This window comes from Sceloporus occidentalis, unplaced genomic scaffold, assembly GCF_023333645.1.
Source record: "Sceloporus occidentalis isolate IW3139 unplaced genomic scaffold, rSceOcc1.0.p SCAF_208, whole genome shotgun sequence".
Classification (NCBI taxonomy): domain Eukaryota; kingdom Metazoa; phylum Chordata; class Lepidosauria; order Squamata; family Phrynosomatidae; genus Sceloporus; species Sceloporus occidentalis.
The window spans coordinates 211634-233226 of NW_028317188.1; the positions used below are offsets into that span (position 1 = coordinate 211634).

The window sequence follows — 21593 nt, forward strand, 5'->3', positions numbered from 1 at the left end:
TTAAGAACTTGTTATTTACGGGAACATTTGAGATCAACCTTTGATTTGCCTAATCAGTGTAATTTGCCCTATTATACTTTGGATTACAGCCGCCAATCCTCTTGTGTGTCATCTGTCCTTGTAAATATGTTTAACAGTCCAATTGAAAGTCTGTAATTCACAGTCAAGTGAAGTCGGTGTATGAATTTAAATCACTTAAGGCAAAAAATCCATAAATGATCTCTCTTTTTAATTCACTGAATAATACTACCTGTTTATGGCATTACACGGGACCTGCTTTGCAGTTGTGCAAGTTTTTCTGATGCTACAGAATTGGTTGACAAAAATGAAAATGATTTCTGAAATAATTTCCTATTATTTATTCATTTGTATACCAGCATTATATCCCACAGCATTTTCCGATTGGTAAACAGGACCTAAGAAGGATAACAAAGTTACCATCTAGAAGATACACTAAATGGACAAAAGTATTGAGATATACCTATTTATAGTGTATATATGGGTCCCTAATTTATTGGGGATTATGTAGAAAAAGCTACAAAGTTTGAACTCGGTCTACTTTTCAATAGCAGCTAATGGAATGGCTCCATCAGGACATTGCATCGGTTGCTCTAATCATACAATACAACATTACTTGAAATGCGCCCTCGCCTAGACTTGCGTCATTTAGTCACCCTTTTCAAGTAGTTTTATAAATGTCATTGTAGGTTATGAATTGGTTTGGTCATTAAAGAATGACATGCATATCTTCACCAGTAGGGGGCACCCATTGACTATGATTTCCAGAAATTAGAGAATAATGTGCCTGTTGAAAAGTCATCGCATTCTGACTACCTTCTCTTAATTTGAAGCCCTCCATGTTCCCATCGTAATTATTTCTGCAACTCATTCCTCATTTCACAAATGTTGCTGTTTTCACCATAGCATAGCAAATATTTAGTACTGAAAATAATCAAAAATGAGATATTGGCTAAATAGTTGTCTTTCTCTTTCTTTACAGGAGACCTTGTGGTCCTGGAGGGCTCATTGGCATCGAGTTGGCTGCAGGGAAGGAATTGTTGGGGTTCAAGAGGATTTTTTCCATTATCATGCATTCAGGAGTTTATCCTGTCGTCAAGAAGCCGTAAACTTTGTCAGAAGTTCACATCGGATCTTCCAAACTACGCAATAGGCCAAGCGAGAGCTATTATGGGACTCTCCGCTCAGCTGGAAGAGGAGCTAGACTTTCGAGAAGGAGACATTATCACCATAACCAGAATTCCTGAACCTGGCTGGTTTGAGGGTGAGCTGAATGAAAGAAGGGGCATATTTCCTGAAGGCTTTGTGGAGCTGCTGAGCCCTCTGAGGGTTACTGACAGTGAAGCTGTACCGGCTGTGAATAATGAGGATTTTCAACGTAATAAAATGGGGATAGCCCAGGTCCCTGTGGAAAGGGAAGAGAACAATAAAAACACAAAAGAAGGGGGATGCCACGAAGACATTTTTGCTATTGCACTTTATAAATTTGAAGCTTTGGAGATGAAGGAGCTTGATTTTGATGTGGGAGACAGGATTAAAATAATTGGAACATTAGAAGATGGATGGCTGGAAGGAGAATTGTATGGCAAAAAGGGAATTTTTCCTCACAGATTTGTAAAATTTGAGGGTACAGAAAAGGCTCCTCGTCAGGATCTTCCAGCGGAAATCGAGACAGACAATGTTCCCTACGATCCTATAAGTTATTTTGATGTTTCCTCCTCGCACGTACAGCGTGAAACAGATCCACATTATTGGGATGTTCATCTAGACAATAGTTTGTCGTCCACAACTGGTGGCTCTCAGGAGAAACTGGAACACTTTGACGCACATCTGTGTAACAAGGAAATGCTCCATGACGATTATGAGACGATAAACAGCATTTCTTCAAAACCCCAGCTACCTCCTCGTCCACAGAGTAAGGCCTACAGTTCTTCTTCACCTCAGACACCTGTGCGAGTGAGCAAAGAAGATCTACATGAAAGAAGAGGGAAAAAGCATTTACTTAATGGTGCGCAGGAGAAATGGTCTTCAAAGAAGGCTTTCTCTTTAATGTCCGCAGACGAACAAGCTCGAGTTCAGAACAATTGCGCTGAAACACCAAAAAGTAAATGGAAAAATAGCCAGCGCTGTGAAGATGTTGTTAATTGGGTAGAGGATCAAAGGCATAAATCTAAGATTTCTTCTTCTTCTACCTCCAAATATAAACACAAAAGCTCTGGAACTTGGTCTGCCCCGTTAACAACCGGAAGGGAGAGCCCAGGTGAGGAAAAGTATAAGGATACGAGCGGAACTGAATTAATTGATTTAGATTCTAAGCTGTCGGAGCAGCTATCAGAATTCGAGAAAAGTCTTTCCAATCCCAGAGGAAATGGTAACACAAAGGTCTCAAGACATTTTTCTATTCCTGATTACAATTCAGAAACGGATATTATTCAAGGATCACCTCAACTGACCAAGCCTAAGAAATCTCCAGAAAAGAGAAGAATACTAAGACCACCACCGCCCCGACCTCATTCAAGAGCTAGCTCAACAACGTATTTATCCGTCAAACCCACTCCACACAGAAACGAACGCACACAGAATACGTCCCCTGCTTTGTCGTTCAAACCATCCAGACCTGCACCGCTACCTCCGCCATGCAATAGGAGAAATACACCATCGCCGAAACCACAACCAAGACTGGACACACCAGTTGAAAACATTTTATCATCCGATGTTCAGGATGATGGAGATTCCACTGACGATGTAAACACGCTGGAAAAGGAAAGGCATTCTCCGTGCCCGTTTTTGCTCTTAAAGATCGAAGAAGTGGAACGAGAACTGGAAACTTATAGGAAGACGCGGGAGGAGCTCGGCTTAATGCTTGAGGAAGACCAAGATGAAATAACAAGAGCGGAGACTATCGAAAACTTAGAGTTTTGTGACTCAAACATTGAAAGTTTGGGTCTGGAGCTTCAGGAGCTCAAAGGTAAGAGTCGATGTTTTCCTTTCCATCATGAATGTTGTCAATAGTTTTATTGTTATGATCGCTAATTGTCTGAATTTTTTAAGTTCTCCGTCATGGTCTGAATCGCTGTCTCTGTTTATACCCATCCCACTTTTTTGGTGTTTTTTCAAGTGTTTAAACACACCCCGTGCAGGAACCACGTTGCTATTGTTACCACAATCTGCAGAATGTGACCCGGCCATCTCCTCCCATTCATGGCTCGGTTTCCACAGTTGGCTAGAAACAATTACTGTGAAGCCAGTAAGAGAGCAATACCTTGGTGTGTTTGTACATTCCCCGCTCCATAGAAACCTCTCCTTGCCTTTACTCTACATTTTTACACAGCGGGCTGGGTACTAATCCGGAGAGGTTTGAAGAACTATTTAACACATTACCAGAATAAATTACCTTAACTTGTGATGATCAAATAACAAACCTTTTCCCTCCTGACACAGTCATTTAATTAACTGAGTTCGTGCACCGGGTATTTCTTATAAACATTATTTTTCTAGAACATGTACTTTGACTACAACTTTCTTTATGTAGCTCCTTTGATGTACTTGTTTTAAACTTTTGGAACACAACTTCTGCGTACACTCTAGAATCCTTCAGACACCACTCTTGCCCCCGGGGTAAATGTGCAGAGGAAAAAGAGTTAAAACTTTCACCTGAAACTGCCCAGGGGCTGATGTTAGAAGGTCCGCCATGTTTTTAAACTTCTCAAAGCTTTTGGCTTATTTGCACATATTTTTCCTTGTTTTATACCGCATGTGTTGCCTCATTTTATTAAAAATCAGAGTGATACAAGGGAAAAAACTAAAATGTTACATTGTACAGCGCTACGGAATTTGATGGCGCTATATAAAACAAATAATAATAATAATACATGGTGATCTATGTGCCCTGGAATCTTATCAAAGATAAAATGGTCATCTTTTGTACTGGAAGGGACAGGAGAAGGACAAATGACGACTCTGGGGCGATTTTACATCAATGAAACATTTTCTCAAAAGTCTGTGTGGAACAAAACAACACTAGTACGGTGATAAGGTGATATGTAAATAAGAGAGAGAGAAAGCGTGTGTATATGTGTGTATCGGTGCATATTAAGACCCACTGATTTATTGCTTCACCCCAAGTGCATTATGTGTGATATGCAGCTGATTATAAGTCGTCGGGTTTTTGTCTGTGGTTGTATGGATGCTACAGTGTCAGAAGATCACAGCAAACTCACGCCGTGTTCCTCATGTATAGACATACTTGTGAGGTTTCACATCAGGAATTCCCAACCCCGCTCGTCAGCAGGACACGCCTGGGTGCGCGGCTCACGGTCTTACTGTGTGAGACATAAGCATGTCTGCTGGGTGTATGTGTGTACACAACGCTAGCGACACAAACACTACGTGTTCCTGTGAAACCTGTCAACACCTAGTTTCCTCACCGCTGACCTTTCATGCAAAGGAATGTTACTCACATGTAGCAGGTGTCAAGCCATTTCAAATGTACATTGTTCTATACGTTGGAAATGATGCAGATAATTAGATATTTTGTTTCTTTTACCTGTAATGTAAAGCAGTGTCACTTATCACAAAATGCTTTTTAGGAAGGTATTTGGGTTGGAATCCAGCATTCAGATGGGATATTAGGAATGAGTTACGCCTTTAAGCAAAATTCTGAATATTGATGTAGTATTTTTTTTCCTTGTTGTTATGGCTCTATATGTAAACTCACCCTGCAAATTCTGGCAGATATTTGAGAATTCTTGGGCTAGAATGACCATGATTGTCAATCAGATTATCCTGATTGCATCTACAGAAAAGACAGGTATGAGAGATTCTTCACTCGATCAGTTTGTGGGTAAATAGTGCTTATTCGGGTTAAAGTGATGATTGCGAGAAAGGTTAGGTAATTATAACTTTTATACCGATGGGTGTGTTTGTTTTTTCCATTGAATACAGTTTTCTTCTAGCTGTTTTTTACAATATATAATATGCAAGTAAAATTATTACCCTGCGAAAGAGCTGGTTTTGAGTTTATACTTTATATAGTCAATGTAAAGTTTGTGCGTTAACCATTGTATGTTGGCAAACAGGTTGGTGGGTGATCTGTGGGATGGGGATAACTGTGTTGTGTGGTGGTCTTGAGCCAATATTCTGGACTGGCTTTAAGCAGCTGGTTACAAGAGCCATTGATCTGTGATTCTTGGGGTGTTGGTGGGTTAGAACAATGCAGAAACTACTTAGGTCCCCTTGGAAGCTAGAGCCACCCGTGTGGGGGCCGCTTGTAATGTTGTAGATGTGACGGATATGCGGTAAGCAAGTGTTGCTGACAGGTCGGAGGTCAGGGGCAGACCAACCAAAAACCTCCTGGTGCACCACTACTCAATGGGCTAGTTGGGGAGATGACAATCACAACCTCCATGTTATATTTAACAATATATTGTGTGTCTTTCTAAGGCAGAGGACAGGTACTCCTCAGCAGGTGACATCCATGGAGGTAATCCCAGGTGAGACGGCGTAACACACCACTGGTTGAATGCTTCCGGGGTGCGTATGCATTATGGAGAGCATTTGAGTGTGGTGCTATACGTCGGTGTGTGTGTGGCTATGGATTAGGTAGGTGTGTGTATAGACATCACTTAGCCATGAGTGCTTTCATCGTTAAGCGTGTGTATACCGTACATGTAATTACCCAGAACATAATTTGTTTCTGCGCAGGATTCGTACCAAGCAATATTGTGCATTTAATGGAACACAATGACAAGGACAAAGCTAACGTGTCTTTCATTAGAACAACATGTAGCTTCCATGTGAAGACAAGGGGTTTTATGGATGACTTGGTCCATGTGGCACGTTTCCTATGAGTCACTGAATGGACTTGTGACATAATCAGAAGCGTTAAAGCCGCCAGATCATGAGGACTTATGAATTTCAGTAGCGAAGGCTTATTGTAAATAGATTTATTGACACAGCTCGGCTAGTGTATAGGTTACGGCTAGCCAGGCCGTCACGTTTGTGTACGAGATACAAACAGTTTCAACAAGCTGTATCTTGTCCTGTTATATAATGCTGCCTTTTTTTTTCTTGTAAGCGTAACATATAAACAAACTCAATTACATGCAAAAGGACTGTTCTGAAAAATTAGCTCTAGTATGTTAAGCAACTAAACCTTAGAAGGACTGTCATGTTCTTTCCTCTGAAGGATTAATCGCATAAAAAACGTAAAGTTTTTGTAGGAAGAATCTATCGTTGTCTTAGTTTGTATCATATCACCATTAAGTATTCCAACATTTAGTTACAAAAGTGGTAAACTAAAAATAAATGGCATAGTTGTTCTAGTTGGTCACTGTTATTTCATATCTACCTATATATATATATATATATATATATATATATATATATATATATATATAGTAGAAGTATTATTAAACACTCATCTACAGACACCAGACAAGCCAGAAGGCTTGTTTTTCCCTCAGAAATCTCATGGTGCTTTGACAACCACAAAGGATTCTGGGTAGGCGCATGCAAATAAGGTTAACAATTATCACTTTTGCCTCTATTTTCACTTTATACATGCATCCCTTGAAAGTAATCGCCCGCTGTACAAGACAGCCTTTAGACAAAACTCGGGAAGAGGTACAATATCAGGGCTGGACACATTTTTGTAGAAGTAAAGAGCCAGACAGACAAATCTGTTTCTCTCTTTTGTCATCTCTAGAGGCTCTCCCAAAGAGAAAAGGATGAGGCTACCCCAGATATACATTTTGGTCTTCATCGGCCTTGTCAGTCGATGAAGACCAAAATGTATATCTGGGGTTGTAAATTCCCTCATACATTGGAAAATTTGCCCAATTAGTCGTATATTCTGATGGAGACCTTTCCAATGTAATGGCACGTGTGAGGAAGAATGAGACTCTACTGCGCAGGGGCTCACTGTTGGGCCACCTTTTCATTGTAATCTTAACTAGTCTTGTTCTTTGTATTCCATATCTAATGCAGAAACAAAAGGCTGGCTTATTCCACATAAGATAATAGAATTTCTGGTGTGATATACAGAGCAATCAACAAACACACCTAACTCTAATTTGAAAATACTGGTTCCCTTTGGTCAGTGTTGACGACAAGGACACTCTGTCAATTATTTTCATACGCCTTTAACACGAGGCATCCTACTGGTGTGTGCCGGAAACATTGGAGATGCCCATAATCATATAAATAGGAAGTGTGGATTTAGAAAGTTTGGCAGACATTAGTCCATACATAACCATATCCATACATACAATAATTGCTAAAATATTGCATTACCAAAAAATAGTAAGAAAAAAAACCTAATTGTTTAAGTCGAGTCCCCTCTTAAATTCCAACTCCATTGTTAACAAGAATCTAAACCGATCTGTTCGTATTGAATGTACAGGGACTATGCAGTGACCCCAGAAACCTCAGCGGTGACCCCAGAAACCTCTGCGGTGACCCCAGAAACCTCTGCAGTGAAGAAGTGCCTTACCTGCCTCTTCTCTGCTATTGCTGTATGGTATTTTGAATGCAGGGGTTTCAGATGGGAATTAAGCATTTGAAAGGAGCATGTGGAAGTGTGGCTGTAATGTATTATCATGCCCGCAGATACCTGGACACAAAAGCAAGATAAACAGCCTTTATTTCTCCTGTAGGAAAGAGGATTTCATTTTTTTATCAATGGTTTATTTCCTTTTGTTATGATGAATTCAAACTGATACAGGAACAATTAGGAAACCTGCCTCCACAAGTGAATAAAGTGAATAAAGCCGCTCAGACATGTCTATTGTCTGCTGGGGTTTCACTGATTCCTGGTTTATTTTGCCTGAATGAAGGTTTATCAGTTTCGTCTGTTACAAAAAAAAAGTCCATGCCTCCCCCTTACTCACCTGTTGACCCATTCACTGGCAATGTAGGAGATACCCATCTCACCTTTTAGGCAGTAGATTTCTGCGTAAAACGTTGGGTTTGTGAATTTTGACAAAGAAGGTCGAATTTACAGAGGAAAATCTGGAGTAAATTTGTAAAAAATATGCCAACGGATTGCGTCTGCAGACTATACCAAACTGTATGAACTTGAGCTCGGTTAAAAGTAATGGATGTACTTAATGTACATATTATTATTAGTAGTATTAATCCAGAATTAAACCTCACATGTATCCCCTTTGTTTCTGATTTCGTTTTTTTACTTCAAGTTTACTTTAAGAATTCAAGTTGTAAAATATGTGTGATATTTGCGCCCTTGGAAAATAAATCTATTTATATTTTGTGTTTTATTTATTATATGATGTCATGTGTTGATTTGACAGCCAAACTGTAGAGAATACGCTATAATTTAATATTTATATTAGTTTTAGTCTTCATTATGTGTCTTTATATAATACAAGTCTGGAAACATAGAACCAGATAACCCATCTATCCTGCTTTTTGATCCTGCTTTAAAAACAGCAAACCTTATTTTGTCCTTAAAATGTAAAAAAATAGAGGCGTGCACAGCTTTAGAGGCATGAAAATTCAGATTCCCGGGTTGCTGCTAGGTCTTGCCTTGTATTCAGTATAGAAATATGCCTATGGCATATATGTTTAAATTCCCTTACTTGTTAACCTCTACCTCTTCCACTGGAATGCTGTTCCACTAATATACCACCCTCCCAGTAAAGTAAAACCCTATTTATATTGTGACCTACCGTCTAAAGATTTAAAAAAAATACTCATCTCTTATAATCCGTGAAATCCCTTTATGTATTTAAATGTTTCTATCATATCCTCCCTCTCCTCTGAGCCGTACATATTAATCTCCCTTAGTCCCTAATGATAATTTGTATCCTGCGAATCATTCCCCGTTTAGTATTCCCGACGCAGCAACAATGTATGTTGTTTAAATTTATGTTCTCAGAAAACTTTCTGCATAACTGACTGGGTGAGATGAGGGTTCCTGCTTTTTGTTTCCTTGCCCGACACACAGCAAAGCCTCCGCCAGCCTCTTTTAGTAGTTTATCATAACAAAGCAGTTAAGCTTGTTCTGCTGGTGAGAAACCATCCTTCATATGCAAAAGAGCAGGTCTTCTGGCCAATCACAGCAAAGAACTCCTGAAGAGTCTGACCACATGACCCTGGTTACTAATTAATTCTGGAATCAGGTGGGAGAGGTACTAGATGCTTACTGATTGGCTGCTAAAAGTAAAGAGAAAGAGGGAAGGAAAAAAAAAACCCAGGAGTTGAGTTTCAGTAAGAAGTTCGAGAAGGGAGCGTCTCCAGGTATGCCGGAGAAAGCTAGAAGAAGAACCACTTCTGGATAGACTGTAAACGCTTCAATGGAGACTACGCTTCCAGGCTCCAGATTGTGTTTCAAGCTGCCGAGCTGCGTCTGGTGTATGAACAATGAGCTTTGGAAATTAGAGTACCAGCTTAAGCCTGATACGGTGCAGAGCGCCTGAAATGTGTGCTCTGCACACCGACGTGCAACTGCGACGATCAGGAAAACCCCCAGCATGCTAAGCTGGGAATATGAAGAGTGTCAGAACCGTGAGAAACTGAACTTCATGGAGGAGAAATACAACCGAGACCATCAATTCTTGGATTATTATAGTAGTTCACCCATGAGAAGAGAGCGATATCACAATGACAGAAGCCTGGATGGGAGGACTCAGAGGGGATATAGATATATGGATAATCAGTATGAAAGGAGATGCCAGAACGGGGATTATAATGTTCCGAGTAACGCGGACAAATATTATGATACCTGGGAAAACATAAGTAAAAATCCTGAGATCGATAGACGGGATGGAGGTAGGTCTCGTGACATAGAAATGTATTATGATGCCGTCAATGATTCTAGATATTTGTATCCTGATCAAAAGGGGAGTAACTCGCAATATGTTCCTGTTCGCAAATCTGACTTTCGTTACGCCGAGCAGATCCACGATGGCCAATATAATAGGGAACACAATCCAGAAAAAAGAATTTATGGAAATCACCCCAGAGAACTGGACCCGTATAATATGTGCCGTTATCTAAAGAAAAGCAGCCTAGACCCTGACACCAGAGACTATCACCTTGCTCAATATGCGGATCGTAAAAGGCCTGATGATGATATGGTGGACTATAGAAGGATGAAGGGTTACTACACCAATGGCGAGAGTTTGGATGCAAATTCTTGTAGATATGGTGGAGGTCCATATAACAAGAGTGGAGCTTATTACATGGAATGTCGAAAAGGCAGGCTAGAACCTAACTATTCCGAGGTCCAAGAATTCAAACAGGGTTCTGATCATGCAAAAAGGACCAATAGGCGCCGCTACGATTACCAGCCTTTGGATTGTGATACTATAGATGGTACCAGTTCTGCTAATCGTTTTGAGGATCCAAATGCTTGTTATGAATATTCTGAGGACATAAAGAGGGACAGAAGTCATTCTTTAGAGTTTGTGGCAGAACCTCAAATCTCTTCCAAGCGGATGGGTTATGATTTTGAATGCAATCCTCCTGAAGAAATTTCCGTCCATTTAAATGCAGTAAGGAGTGAAAATAGTCAAAATTACAAAACAAGAAGCATGGATCGATGGGCAGAAGATGAACCTTTGGAATGTAGAAATGGCTTGGAAAATGAAGCAAAAACTCTAAAGGATAAAAGGAAGGATGATCAACATTGGAGCTTAAGGGAAGATCAAAAATGTTCTGATATGACATCTGATGACCTTAACAAACCTGAGAGCTGGGATCTACAGCTTCTCGAGGGTGATGGCCATAAGTATGGAAATATAAGTTCTGGAACTCGACTTGCTCAACCTGACATTGGGTACAATCAACATGGTGATCAAAAAGGTTTAAATTCATTGGGGCATCCACCATCTCATGAAGTAGAGGCCTACAGAAGGCTCGAATATGTCCCAAGCGCTGACACCATGAAAAGGAATAGTATATACAGACGAACAGCTCCCAGCAGCCTACGGCATTCAGAATTTGTGGTAAACAGAAGAAAAAAACAAGGTATGTATTAAAAGGGTTTCATAACCAACATTAGCAATAACATGAATATTTTCCCAGTTATTTTGATGTAGAATGTGTTCAGTTGCAGGCATTATGTGTAGACGCAAAAGGCAGTGGAGGTAGTGATGGTTAAAATGGGTTATGACATAAGATAAAAATTATCTTTTCTAATCACCCACTTTGGGGGCTAAGATGTCCCCTTATTTGATCACAGAGCAGGGCAGCTCACTGGCTTTCTGAGTAATGGTGGAGTGTTGCTTGTAGTTAGTCAAGAACAAAACTTCTGTGCTGGTCTTAGTCTCCAATGACCCTCATGATGGAGGTTTTGGGTCTGGGTGCCAGATGCATGTAGTGTGTAGTGTAACAAGAATATACTGTTGTACATAAAAAAGTGGATATAGCCGTATTAGCCCAAGAGAAAATGGAGTCTTTAGAAAAGGATATGAAGATAAGCTTTTGGGACTTCAGTTGTCTCTTCTTCAGACGGCCTCATCTTTTTGTATAGTTTTCTGAAAATAGTTTAGTCATACCAATATGAAACTGATATAAATGTGAAAAGCAACATCACAAATAAAAACTATAGTTACATGTTAACAAGGCCACCCTAGGGTTTCTGGAGCCTTACGCCAAAAATATAATTTTGTATCACAGGAACACGACTGGCTTTAACCCTTCTCTCCTTTACGATCCCTTAAACTTTCCTCACTTAATCCCTGTGATCGCCATTTAAACTATTCACTGAACTCCGTAGTATTTTTTCCTGCAAGTTGGATAATTGTGTTTTTTGTCCGGTATCCACAATTCTTATTCTTTAAAATAAAAGCGGCCTCATCACCTCCCCCTCCACCAAACTTGTCTTGTCTACATAATTAAAATCCCCCCTTTCCCCCACTCACTTGACATAATTTCTCCTCCTCCTCCACTCACACTTTCACTTTAACCCTCTGAGTACCTGTGCATGTCCCGTCATGGAAATGCTTGCTGGCAGCTTGTAAATCAGTATAACCGTGGAAGGTTCAGGTTTGTGTTTGACGAAGGGTTGGTCTCTTGGACTCTAGCAGGTTATCAGATCTTGGAAATCGTTTTATAACTCTGGAAAATATCTAGATTTAAGGATTGGCCTCAATTATCATAAACTTTTTTTGATGTTCCTTCTGCTTTTTATTTTTTTAGATTTTTTTTTTATCTCCCTTCTTGTTTGCTAAATCGTCTGATCGGGTAGCTGGTGCCGTATTCACCTTCGGAGCTTCCTGAGGCTTTCTATATCCTCTCTGTACAATGCTGCGGAATGTGTTGGTGCTATAGACCTAACGGACAATAAGTATAATAAAGACTGGTCTTCACATAGAATGAATAGATGTGTGGCAACCCAAATGGATCCCTGATATAGGACTATTATAGCTCGCCTTTTACTCCTAGGGTCAATGCTTCGTTGGTGCATTAACTATAGGCACTAGAGCCACTAGGCATTGCAGGGCTTCACCTGCTGGATACATGAACCGGCTCTTTCCAACTGGTTCTTACACCAAACCAGTTCATGAATCCAGCGGGAGGCTCTATACAGAGCCTGTTTTTACCTCTATCTCACCCACAGCCCTGAACACAGAATATAACGCAAGGTAGGCATACATCTCGCAGGTGCTGGTCACATACATGTGACATGTATGTGTGTCCTGGAGAAAAATAATAATTCCCATAAAAATAGCTGAACTTCATGGGCATAAAAACTCTGAGCTGCTTGATCTTCTTCTCCATCAGTTATAAGACGGAATAGCCTGATCAGTAGACTACGTTACCGACAGAATGAATGGTTCGTAGCCGGGTAAATCACTTCTGCACTGCTAACAAAATCAGCCATTACTGACGCTTTAATAGTGGTCGCCATGGATATCCTAACGTTTCAGAATTGGCGGGATCTCGTCTTTGAAGTATTAGCTGGAAAGGCTGAGACATTGTGAAATCCTTAGAGAATACTAAGCTTGCGCCTCCTGTTTACAATGAAATCAGGAAGAGACTCTGGGACTCCAGGACAGACTTTCAGAGATTCAGGGTACATCGATGACATCCCAGCTGAGACCAGGCTGGTTATATCGACCATGGTTCCTGAACATAATCTAATACTTACATGTTGCCGGATCACAGCCTTCATCTTCATGTCAGCAGCATGTGAAAGAAGGGTGCCCACAGCTTCCATTTTTCTCCAGGACGCATGTACATTTAACATGTTGCTGGCCAGGGAATGTAAAGTTCTGCCCTCATGTAGTGTGTGTGTGATGAATAAACCAGGGCAGTGGCATTCACATGGTTAATGACATACCAGGTTGAATATTGCCATATGATAAAACCAGGTCATTGTCTTCTCATTTGCCAAAAGACATCTCGGACAGGTTTTTCCTCCCCTTTAACAAGGTTGCGACTTGTGACTATAAGATAATTAGTCATTGGAAAGAAATGCCTGCCTGCAGTGACTAATACTTATCTAAAGGAATTGCCTTTTGTTGCAGTTTAAATCCTGTTATTAAGTAATAAAATGTATCGGATTTTGTTACACTTCCCTGGAGAAGCAGAATGTGACATTTCTATGTGTGCAGGGAGGGATTGGATGAGCGTCATGGGAGTGATCATCCACAATCAAGGGCTGTTAAAATCTCAGTGAAAAACGCAATTATGAGAAAATATTGTTTTTACTGAAATAAAATTCTGCGTCTTCATTGTAATGCGTTTCTCTTTGAGCAACTTAGAGGTAGTAGGTACATTTCTGGGCTACCCTGGACACGTGGCATCAGAGGGCATGAGCCATGCTTTACTTGTAAAGTGTATCCGTCCTTTCAGATGTGTAGTGATTTGTTGGCTGATATATATCTTCGTGCCCTCGTCACGTGAAGTGGGGAGCGAGCTGGCGGAACAGGTTGGATCACCGGTCTGCGCGTTTCCACATTCTCACAATAGAAAGGCTTGGCGCTTAAGGTCACATAAAGAATAGAGGAAGGTGGACAGAAATACCCAAAAATGATTACTCCCCAATATTTCTGGTAATTGTAATATGCAGGGAGTGTTTGCATTCTTCAAGGTATCTCATTGTACAGCGCTGTAGAATATGATGGCGCTAAATAATAACTTTAATTCTGGGACGGCTCTGTGGCATTCATTTTATGCACCTTCATGGGAAAAGGCGCAGTAAGATGTCCCTGCAACTGATAGGTTGTTGCCATATAAACGAAAAACTTCTAAAAGTTTCTGTAGTGTTTTTATGCGATTAGGGAAAAACCTTAGCAGATCTGTGATTATTCATTAATATTTAAAACTGCAGTATCAGTGCAAATTACTCTTTAATATACAGTCTCTTAATTATCCTAATTATATTAATGGCTGTAAAGAAATTGTTTAAAATGGATTATTACAGGAACGTAGAGGTGTCTGTACATAGAGGTGTCCATATGTAGGGGTGTCTGTCCGTACATAGAGGTGTCTGTCTGTCCATACGTAGAGGTGTCTGTCTGTCCATACGTAGAGGTGTCTGTCTGTCTGTCCGTAGAGGGGTCTGTCTGTACATAGGGGTGTCTGTATGTCCATACGTAGAGGTGTCTGTCTGTACATAGGGGTGTCTGTCTGTCTGTCCGTAGAGGTGTCTGTCTGTACATAGGGGTGTCTGTAGGGGTGTCTATACACTGGCGTTAATGTTATGTGATTTCCTTTCCTTGCACAGGTCCCCGTATCCCAGTAGATATACGCACCGATGCCAGTATGCTGATTGGTTGTAAAATTCATAGGCTGTGCTGTTTTTAAATCCTTAATTCTATCCTCTGGGCGCCGCTGGCCTGCGCATGTGCTTCTTACTCGGTAGTCGGGCAAACAGCTATAAATCGGTGGATAACATAGCAAGGAGCCATTACTCAAATAAGAGGAGCATTAGAAACAGCCTGTTTCTTCCTCAGACCTTAATCAGTCCTTGGTCTTGGTCTGCTTTATGTCTATCCCACGCATGTTTAGATTCCCTCACTGTATTAGCCTCTACCACTTCTGATGGGAGGCTGTTCCATTTATCGACTACCCTTTAAGTAAAGGAATACACACGTTAAAATTGTACATATCATGCCATGTTCGATAATGTTCTTCCTTTATAGAAAATAAATCAAACTGAATGTAATGTATTGGGCTTGGGTATCTATTTGTCCCCCGATACCAGATAATATTCAGAAGTAAGCTATGTTGGTAAAAGTCTGTAAGCTTTTCATTCATTTACATTGTTAAGGAAATGGCATGTAAAGGAATGAATGCAGTCTGCACGATGGGAAAAAGCTCCAGTATTAGAGGTTTTTGGTGTTAAACCTGTCCTGTTTCCTGTGGCTTCTGTATCTGTTCACCGCCTTTCATTATCACCAACAAAGGGACCTCTGAGTTCTCAGATAACTGTTAGTATTATTTGCAGATGGTTCACAGAGGGTCCACCATTATGTTCATGTTAAGAAGCTCATGCACCGTGGGAATTGGGGGGTAGTCTGGGGGTAACTAAGTAGCCAGGTAGTCTTCAAGGTAGTGGCGCGGTACAATACGCCTGCATTGCAAGCGTATTTAATGCTTTGTACACATACTGCAATATTCACATATGGAAATGCCGCCCTGCTGGGGTGGTATTTATTCCTTTTATGCTGCACTTTTTAGTAACTTTGTTTCCCATCAAGGATGTATTTGCCTCCTTTTACTTTCTAAAGAGTCTGTATTATTGCTGTAGACTCTATGTGGACAAAGAAAAGGAATACTTTATTTAGAGAAAGCAAAAAAAAAAGCAACATTTCGGCTACAGACTCTATGTGGGACTGATTGTAACATTCATTACAGGATTATTGCCACAATTTTAGTATAATTTAACCCCTTAATGACAAAGCCCGTACATGTACGGGCTCAAAACGCATTATTTTCAGTGGGTTTAGGGACCGCCCATTGTTCTTAAGAGGTTAATTGGATTACTGTTGCATTATTATTAGTAGTAGTAGTAGTAGTATTTATTATTGTTACACTGTTCTTACACCGTGTGAAAGCCATCAGGTGCACTTTAATGCATATGGTAACTGAGTTGCAAATGCCCTGGTGTGACACAGAACCCCCCAGTTTGCCTCTTCCCCTGCCCCGTCATATTTGCCCTGCTCTTGTCTTGCCACGTGGTATACGTACTGCTAGTCGGCCTCACGGCTGGCTTAGCAAGTGTTCCGGGGGTCTAACGAGACCCTGTGCGCATGCACAGAAAGCGATCCCATTGATATAAGTCTAAGCACTTTCCTGCAGCTGATTGCAGCGTCCGTCCTAAAGGTAAGTTACGTCATATTTTTGAGTAAATACATATAAAATACTTTAATAAATATAACGTTTTTCTCAGACTGCGCATTTCGGTGATACTTTGTGTGCTATTTCCAGCCGTCATCACCGTTGCCGGCCCGTATCCACACCGTTGCCGGCCCGTATCCACACCGTTGCCGGCCCGTATCCACACCGTTGCCGGGGGGTATCCACACCGTTGCCGGGCCGTATCCACACCGTTGCCGGGCCGTATCCACACCGTTGCCGGGCCGTATCCACACCGTTGCCGGCCCGTATCCACACCTTTGCCGGCCCGTATCCACACCGTTGCCGGCCCGTATCCACACAGGTGGCTCCTCTCGAGGCTCGCACTTTGCATTTTTGCACCGCGAGTTTGGATTGTGTTACATGTTGACTTTGTTTTGCATGGTCACTCGAGTACTTTGTAGCAGCGCAAGATACTTCGGCAAATGAAAAATACCCGACGGATTTAAAGCCCAGACGGTTCTGATACCACCTGAAGGGCAAAGCCGCAAGAATCATATCTACCACGCGAGAGTTTGTTTGGGCAGTTATTTGGTCTCCAAGTGGCCGCTCGGCCCACCCAGGGCTGATTTCATGCATTAGGCTGCCGCGGGTAAATAAGGCGCTTACAGATACGCTTTCTAGCTATCAGTTTAAAGTGCCAGACCGTCTTTGTGGTATTCCCATTGTACAGCGCTGTGGAATATGATGGCGCTATATAAAACAGTAAATAATAATAATAAATAATTTTAAATAAGGCTCATCTGAACTTCCTATACATTCCCCTCTCCAAAGACACCGTAACCTATAAGGTGCCTGTTTGAGCTTGATCATTGCCGGACTGAGCAATCCCCTGTCTCCGGGCTTTGCCCCAATCCCCTGTCTCCGGGCTTTGCCCCAATCCCCTGTCTCCGGGCTTTGCCCCAATCCCCTGTCTCCGGGCTTTGCCCCAATCCCCTGTCTCCAGGCTTTGCCCCAATCCCCTGTCTCCAGGCTTTGCCCCAATCCCCTGTCTCCGGGCTTTGCCCCAATCCCCTGTCTCCAGGCTTTGCCCCAATCCCCTGTCTCCGGGCTTTGCCCCAATCCCCTGTCTCCCGGCTTTGCCTCTTGCAGCGTTGTTGTAGCGGGTGCATTTCCCAGCTATTGACATGGTAATGGGGTGAGCGAGCGCGTCCTCTCCTCGGGGTGGAATAAAGCAGATCCCTGCAGCCTGAGACCTGTTGATGAACCTGACTTCCCGGCTGTTTGCATTCCCTGACCGCAGAAAGGTAAAGTGCGATTACTGGGTGAGGCGCGCATGATAAGCCCCATGCTGCATGATCATGATAAGCGTGTGGGGCGTGAGTTTGTGGGGGAGTTAAACGTTAACGTCTGCAGCGTGTATTCCGTGCTCTGGTTATAGGGTTAAACCCCAGCAGATGAACTTTCATCCTTTACTGCTGGGGGATGGAAGCAGGGGAGTGAGGCAGGAGGCAGCTTGCGCGGGGTTTAGCTGTCGGGGGAGGGGTGGGATGAATGGGTGGCCGGTTTCTGTGGGATTAGGACAGGTTCAAGATTTTCTGGAGGGCACGGAGTAAAGTATTTTGTTGTTTTTTTCTTTTTGTTGCTGTCCGGTCAGTCTCAGCGTGTTTATCCCAAAGCTATTCAAATATTTACGTGTAATTCTACAAAAAAATAACATTTTAGGGACAGATACCAGAGAAATATTACTTTCATGTTTTGATCCCCAGTAAAAGTATACTTAATATGTTTGTTTTCTGGTTAATTAATATACCAGTTTAGTTATCCGTGGCCTTTCTTTGTCACTGAGATTTAGAATAGATTATTATTATTATTATTATTATTGTTGTTATATTATTATTATTGTTGTTGTTGTTGTTGTTGTTATATTATACAGATACGTCTCTAGCTGTAGATATAGTGCATGGATAAGAATAACTTCCCATGAGCCACAGCCAACATTCAGCAATGCTGAGTATGATAGGAATTGTTGTGCTGTCAAATCCGAAACAGCTACCTGTGAGCCAACTCCGGCCCTGCATAATAATTAATGCGGGGAGATGCTTAATACTAAGTCAGTGGGGTCTATTCACTAAAAGGAGAGTTATGGCTTGTCTTCACTATACAGTGTGAAGGTAAAACCCCAGTGAGCTTTTGCTACAGGCAGAGTGTGACTGGCCCTGTACAATGTATAGTGCAATCAATGAGATTCCTTCAGTGACTTTAATATTGACTTATGCAGGGCCAGCTCTGCCCTTCTTGCTGGAGAAACCCCAACTCTCCTGCCAACTCTTGCTTTAGTAAATAGACCAAAATGTGAGCCCTGTAAGTTTCTGTGTGGCTCTGTGTCTACGCCTGACTTAAAGTCTTTCTGAATATCATCTCCCCGATATTATCTCATTCAGCACTTCTTGCAGGACAAAGCTCGCTGGGATCCAGCGGATCTCTAAACCGTGTCTCGCTGTTCTCTGAAAATCCATTCAAGTGGTATCTTCCTGCTCTTCTGTAAACAGCTAGGAAGCGGGTGTAGATAAGAGATGTCTCTGATCGGACATCTGCGTGTCTATGTACTAAAGCACTGGAGCACACTGACAGCCTTACAAGCGATAAGAAGACTGACGCGTTTTATTGTGTAGATGGCGAGGACTTTGAATGGAGAGATAACAATACAGAAAATGAAGATTTACAGCGGTTTGGTTCTGTTGCTATGAATACATCCGCGTCATTAGTCACATATAACCCAACCTATCCACTCGCGCCCGGCGCCCATACAGAAACATTTTGTTCAATACTTTGTGATATAATTGAGAGAATATCCACCTTCACTTTACGTTGTGTTTATTCCGTAGCGCTCACTCGTGAAGGGGAGATGCTCCTCTGTTAAGATGCTGATTGCTGCTGATTGGTTCAGGCCGATCATTTTGACTTTAGCCCTTTTTCATATGTTTTGCTCTCATTTAGCGCCCTTTGTGTTTCTAATTTTTCATCACATAAAACAATAAGCGCTTGCAGTGTGAGCTTCGCCTTTACCACACGGCATTGTTTCCGTACCCTTTAACAACCCTGACTTCAACACAATGGAGCTCAACGACAAACTGTATTTGCTTTCGTAGATTTATTGAGAGTCCTTAGCAGGAATACTCGCTACAAAATAACGAACACCAGGGTGTAATTGTTAAATATTGCTGTAGCCCCCTAAACGATACATAATATTACACGACGGCTGCGGAAAGCCAGTGTTTGGTCTGAGTGTGTGACCTGCGCTGTCCGAGCAGCAGGTGGTCTTCGGAGCGATTAAGAACCAAGGCTCCTAGTGCTCGTTAAAGGATTAGAAGCAAAGACTGTGTATAATGTGCAACTTTCCGTGATTCCATGTACGATATATATGCCCTGACCAAGAAACGTACAACTTCCTTCCATTGTTTTTGGAGTTCTGCAATTATTGAAGAAATCAACTTTTTTCCCCCCATTGCTGGCGGGAAAGATTACTAAGGATTATATGTATGATTAAAGGACCAGACCTCAAACTTACCTTCCACTTGGCTGATGCACATTATTGTAATACCTTTGATTGATGGCCCACGCTTTGTTTCTGTCCATTCTAGATATGACTCTTCTGTCTTCCCAAGCAGAGGCTCCGGATGAGAGTCCATCTGCCGCGTCTGCTGTTGAGAACTCGGCGCAGAGGATGCAGGAGAAGAGGTCAAAGGTCTTGGAGGAGCTGCTACAGACAGAGAAGGATTACCTCCGAGACCTGGATGCATGCGTGGAGCACATCATGGTTCCCCTGCAGGCAACTCAGGTGAGCTGTTGTGTAATGGACCTCTTCTGGAACCAATTGGAAGCTGGATGCGTGAAAACCCCCCAAACGTAAAGGCTTTAAATTAAGGGTCGCACTATAGTTAATAAATCCTGCTGGTGCCAGAATCCAAGAGGGGGCCCCAGCAAAGCTCCAGTATCTCAGTGTAGGTGCACTAAAATTCCCAGTGACATGAAATGTTGGCATTTGGTTTCTTTATTCATTAAACATGGTTGGATCCACAACACTGTGGTTTTTATTCCTTTAAATAAAATGTGCTAGAAGTCACTGCGTTTACTGAGACAACATCTCAGTCCACCTATTTGCCTACAACATTCGGGATGCTCGTAATGTTTGTCCTTGTATTATCGTCATTAGTGCCAGCACTTGGAGGGTTACGACTGGTCATCGCACGATTTTTAAAGGGTCGTTCCACTCGGGCAAAACATTTTTTTTTGCGTTCTCTAATATTGTAAAAACGTTAAGCTTTTTTGACATATTTTGACATTTTCAGTGAGGTTTAAATGTTTGTGACGCATGAAGGGTTGATTACTTTTTATCCTTTTTATGTCTCTTTTTTTAACAGATGGGGAATGTGGATTTCGAGGTCCTTTTTGGAAATATCCATGCTGTGATAGACATTTCAAGGAGATTATTAGCAGCTCTGGAGAACTCGGACTCTGCTGGTAAAGGAGCTTATTTCATGTTGACTCGATTTTGTCTTAATAAAAGTGGCATTAAAGCCATTTGTGCCTGGGGGTCCATTCACATACAAAAGGTCCCCATAATTTGTTTATACGTATCCTGACTTAATGTATATCTCCTGAAACAATCCCGTTTCGCCCTTACATTTTCTCGCCTTTGATTCCCAGACTTAAAGTTTTAAGTCACATAGCTGATGGTGCCATAAATGGGTTTCAAATGGTTCGACATGCTTGGGATTTGGTAAAATACACTCCATTTATATATTTTTTTGTTTTCTGTAAAGGATTGGTATTCTTGGAGCACAGAGGAGAGCTAGAGAACGTGTACAAAGAGTATTGCCAGAATCATGAAGACACCATTGCTCTCTTAGAAGCGTATGAGAAAGATGAGCGATTCCAGAAGCACCTCCTGGACTGCATGGAAACCATGAAGTACGATATGGCTGTTTACAGGTTTTTGGCCAAGGGGGTTTTAAGCTTTGTGGCCAACTCAACAATTTATGTTCCCCAAATGTTTCCCTAAGCTTGTGTCCATCGTCAGGTCTTGGGAAACACCCGTTACTTATAGCCGGCTATCCTGGTTGTTGGGAGTAATTGTCCTAACGGGTTACCTCTTGTCTACAATTACAGAATATCAGTTCTAAATGCCTTTTCTTTTCAGCCAGATCCAGCCTTTTGTTCCACTAGTTTAATATCACTTTCAGCTGCTTGTCCTCTATCCTGTCCTTCATTCGTTTCTAGCCGTGCATTCCAGAGATGAATAA

At 41.7% G+C, this 21593-nt stretch overlaps 1 protein-coding gene across 1 annotated transcript in view; it reads left to right on the forward strand.

Moving 5' to 3' along the window:
- LOC149277617 (dynamin-binding protein-like) overlaps positions 1-21593 on the forward strand; it is a 28917-nt gene that overhangs the window by 909 nt on the left and 6415 nt on the right. The window contains exons 3-6 of the mRNA XM_089502671.1: positions 1001-2986; positions 19932-20128; positions 20712-20811; positions 21114-21261. Coding sequence (XP_089358797.1) covers positions 1001-2986; positions 19932-20128; positions 20712-20811; positions 21114-21261 — 2431 coding nt within the window. The remainder of the gene's footprint in view (positions 1-1000; positions 2987-19931; positions 20129-20711; positions 20812-21113; positions 21262-21593) is intronic.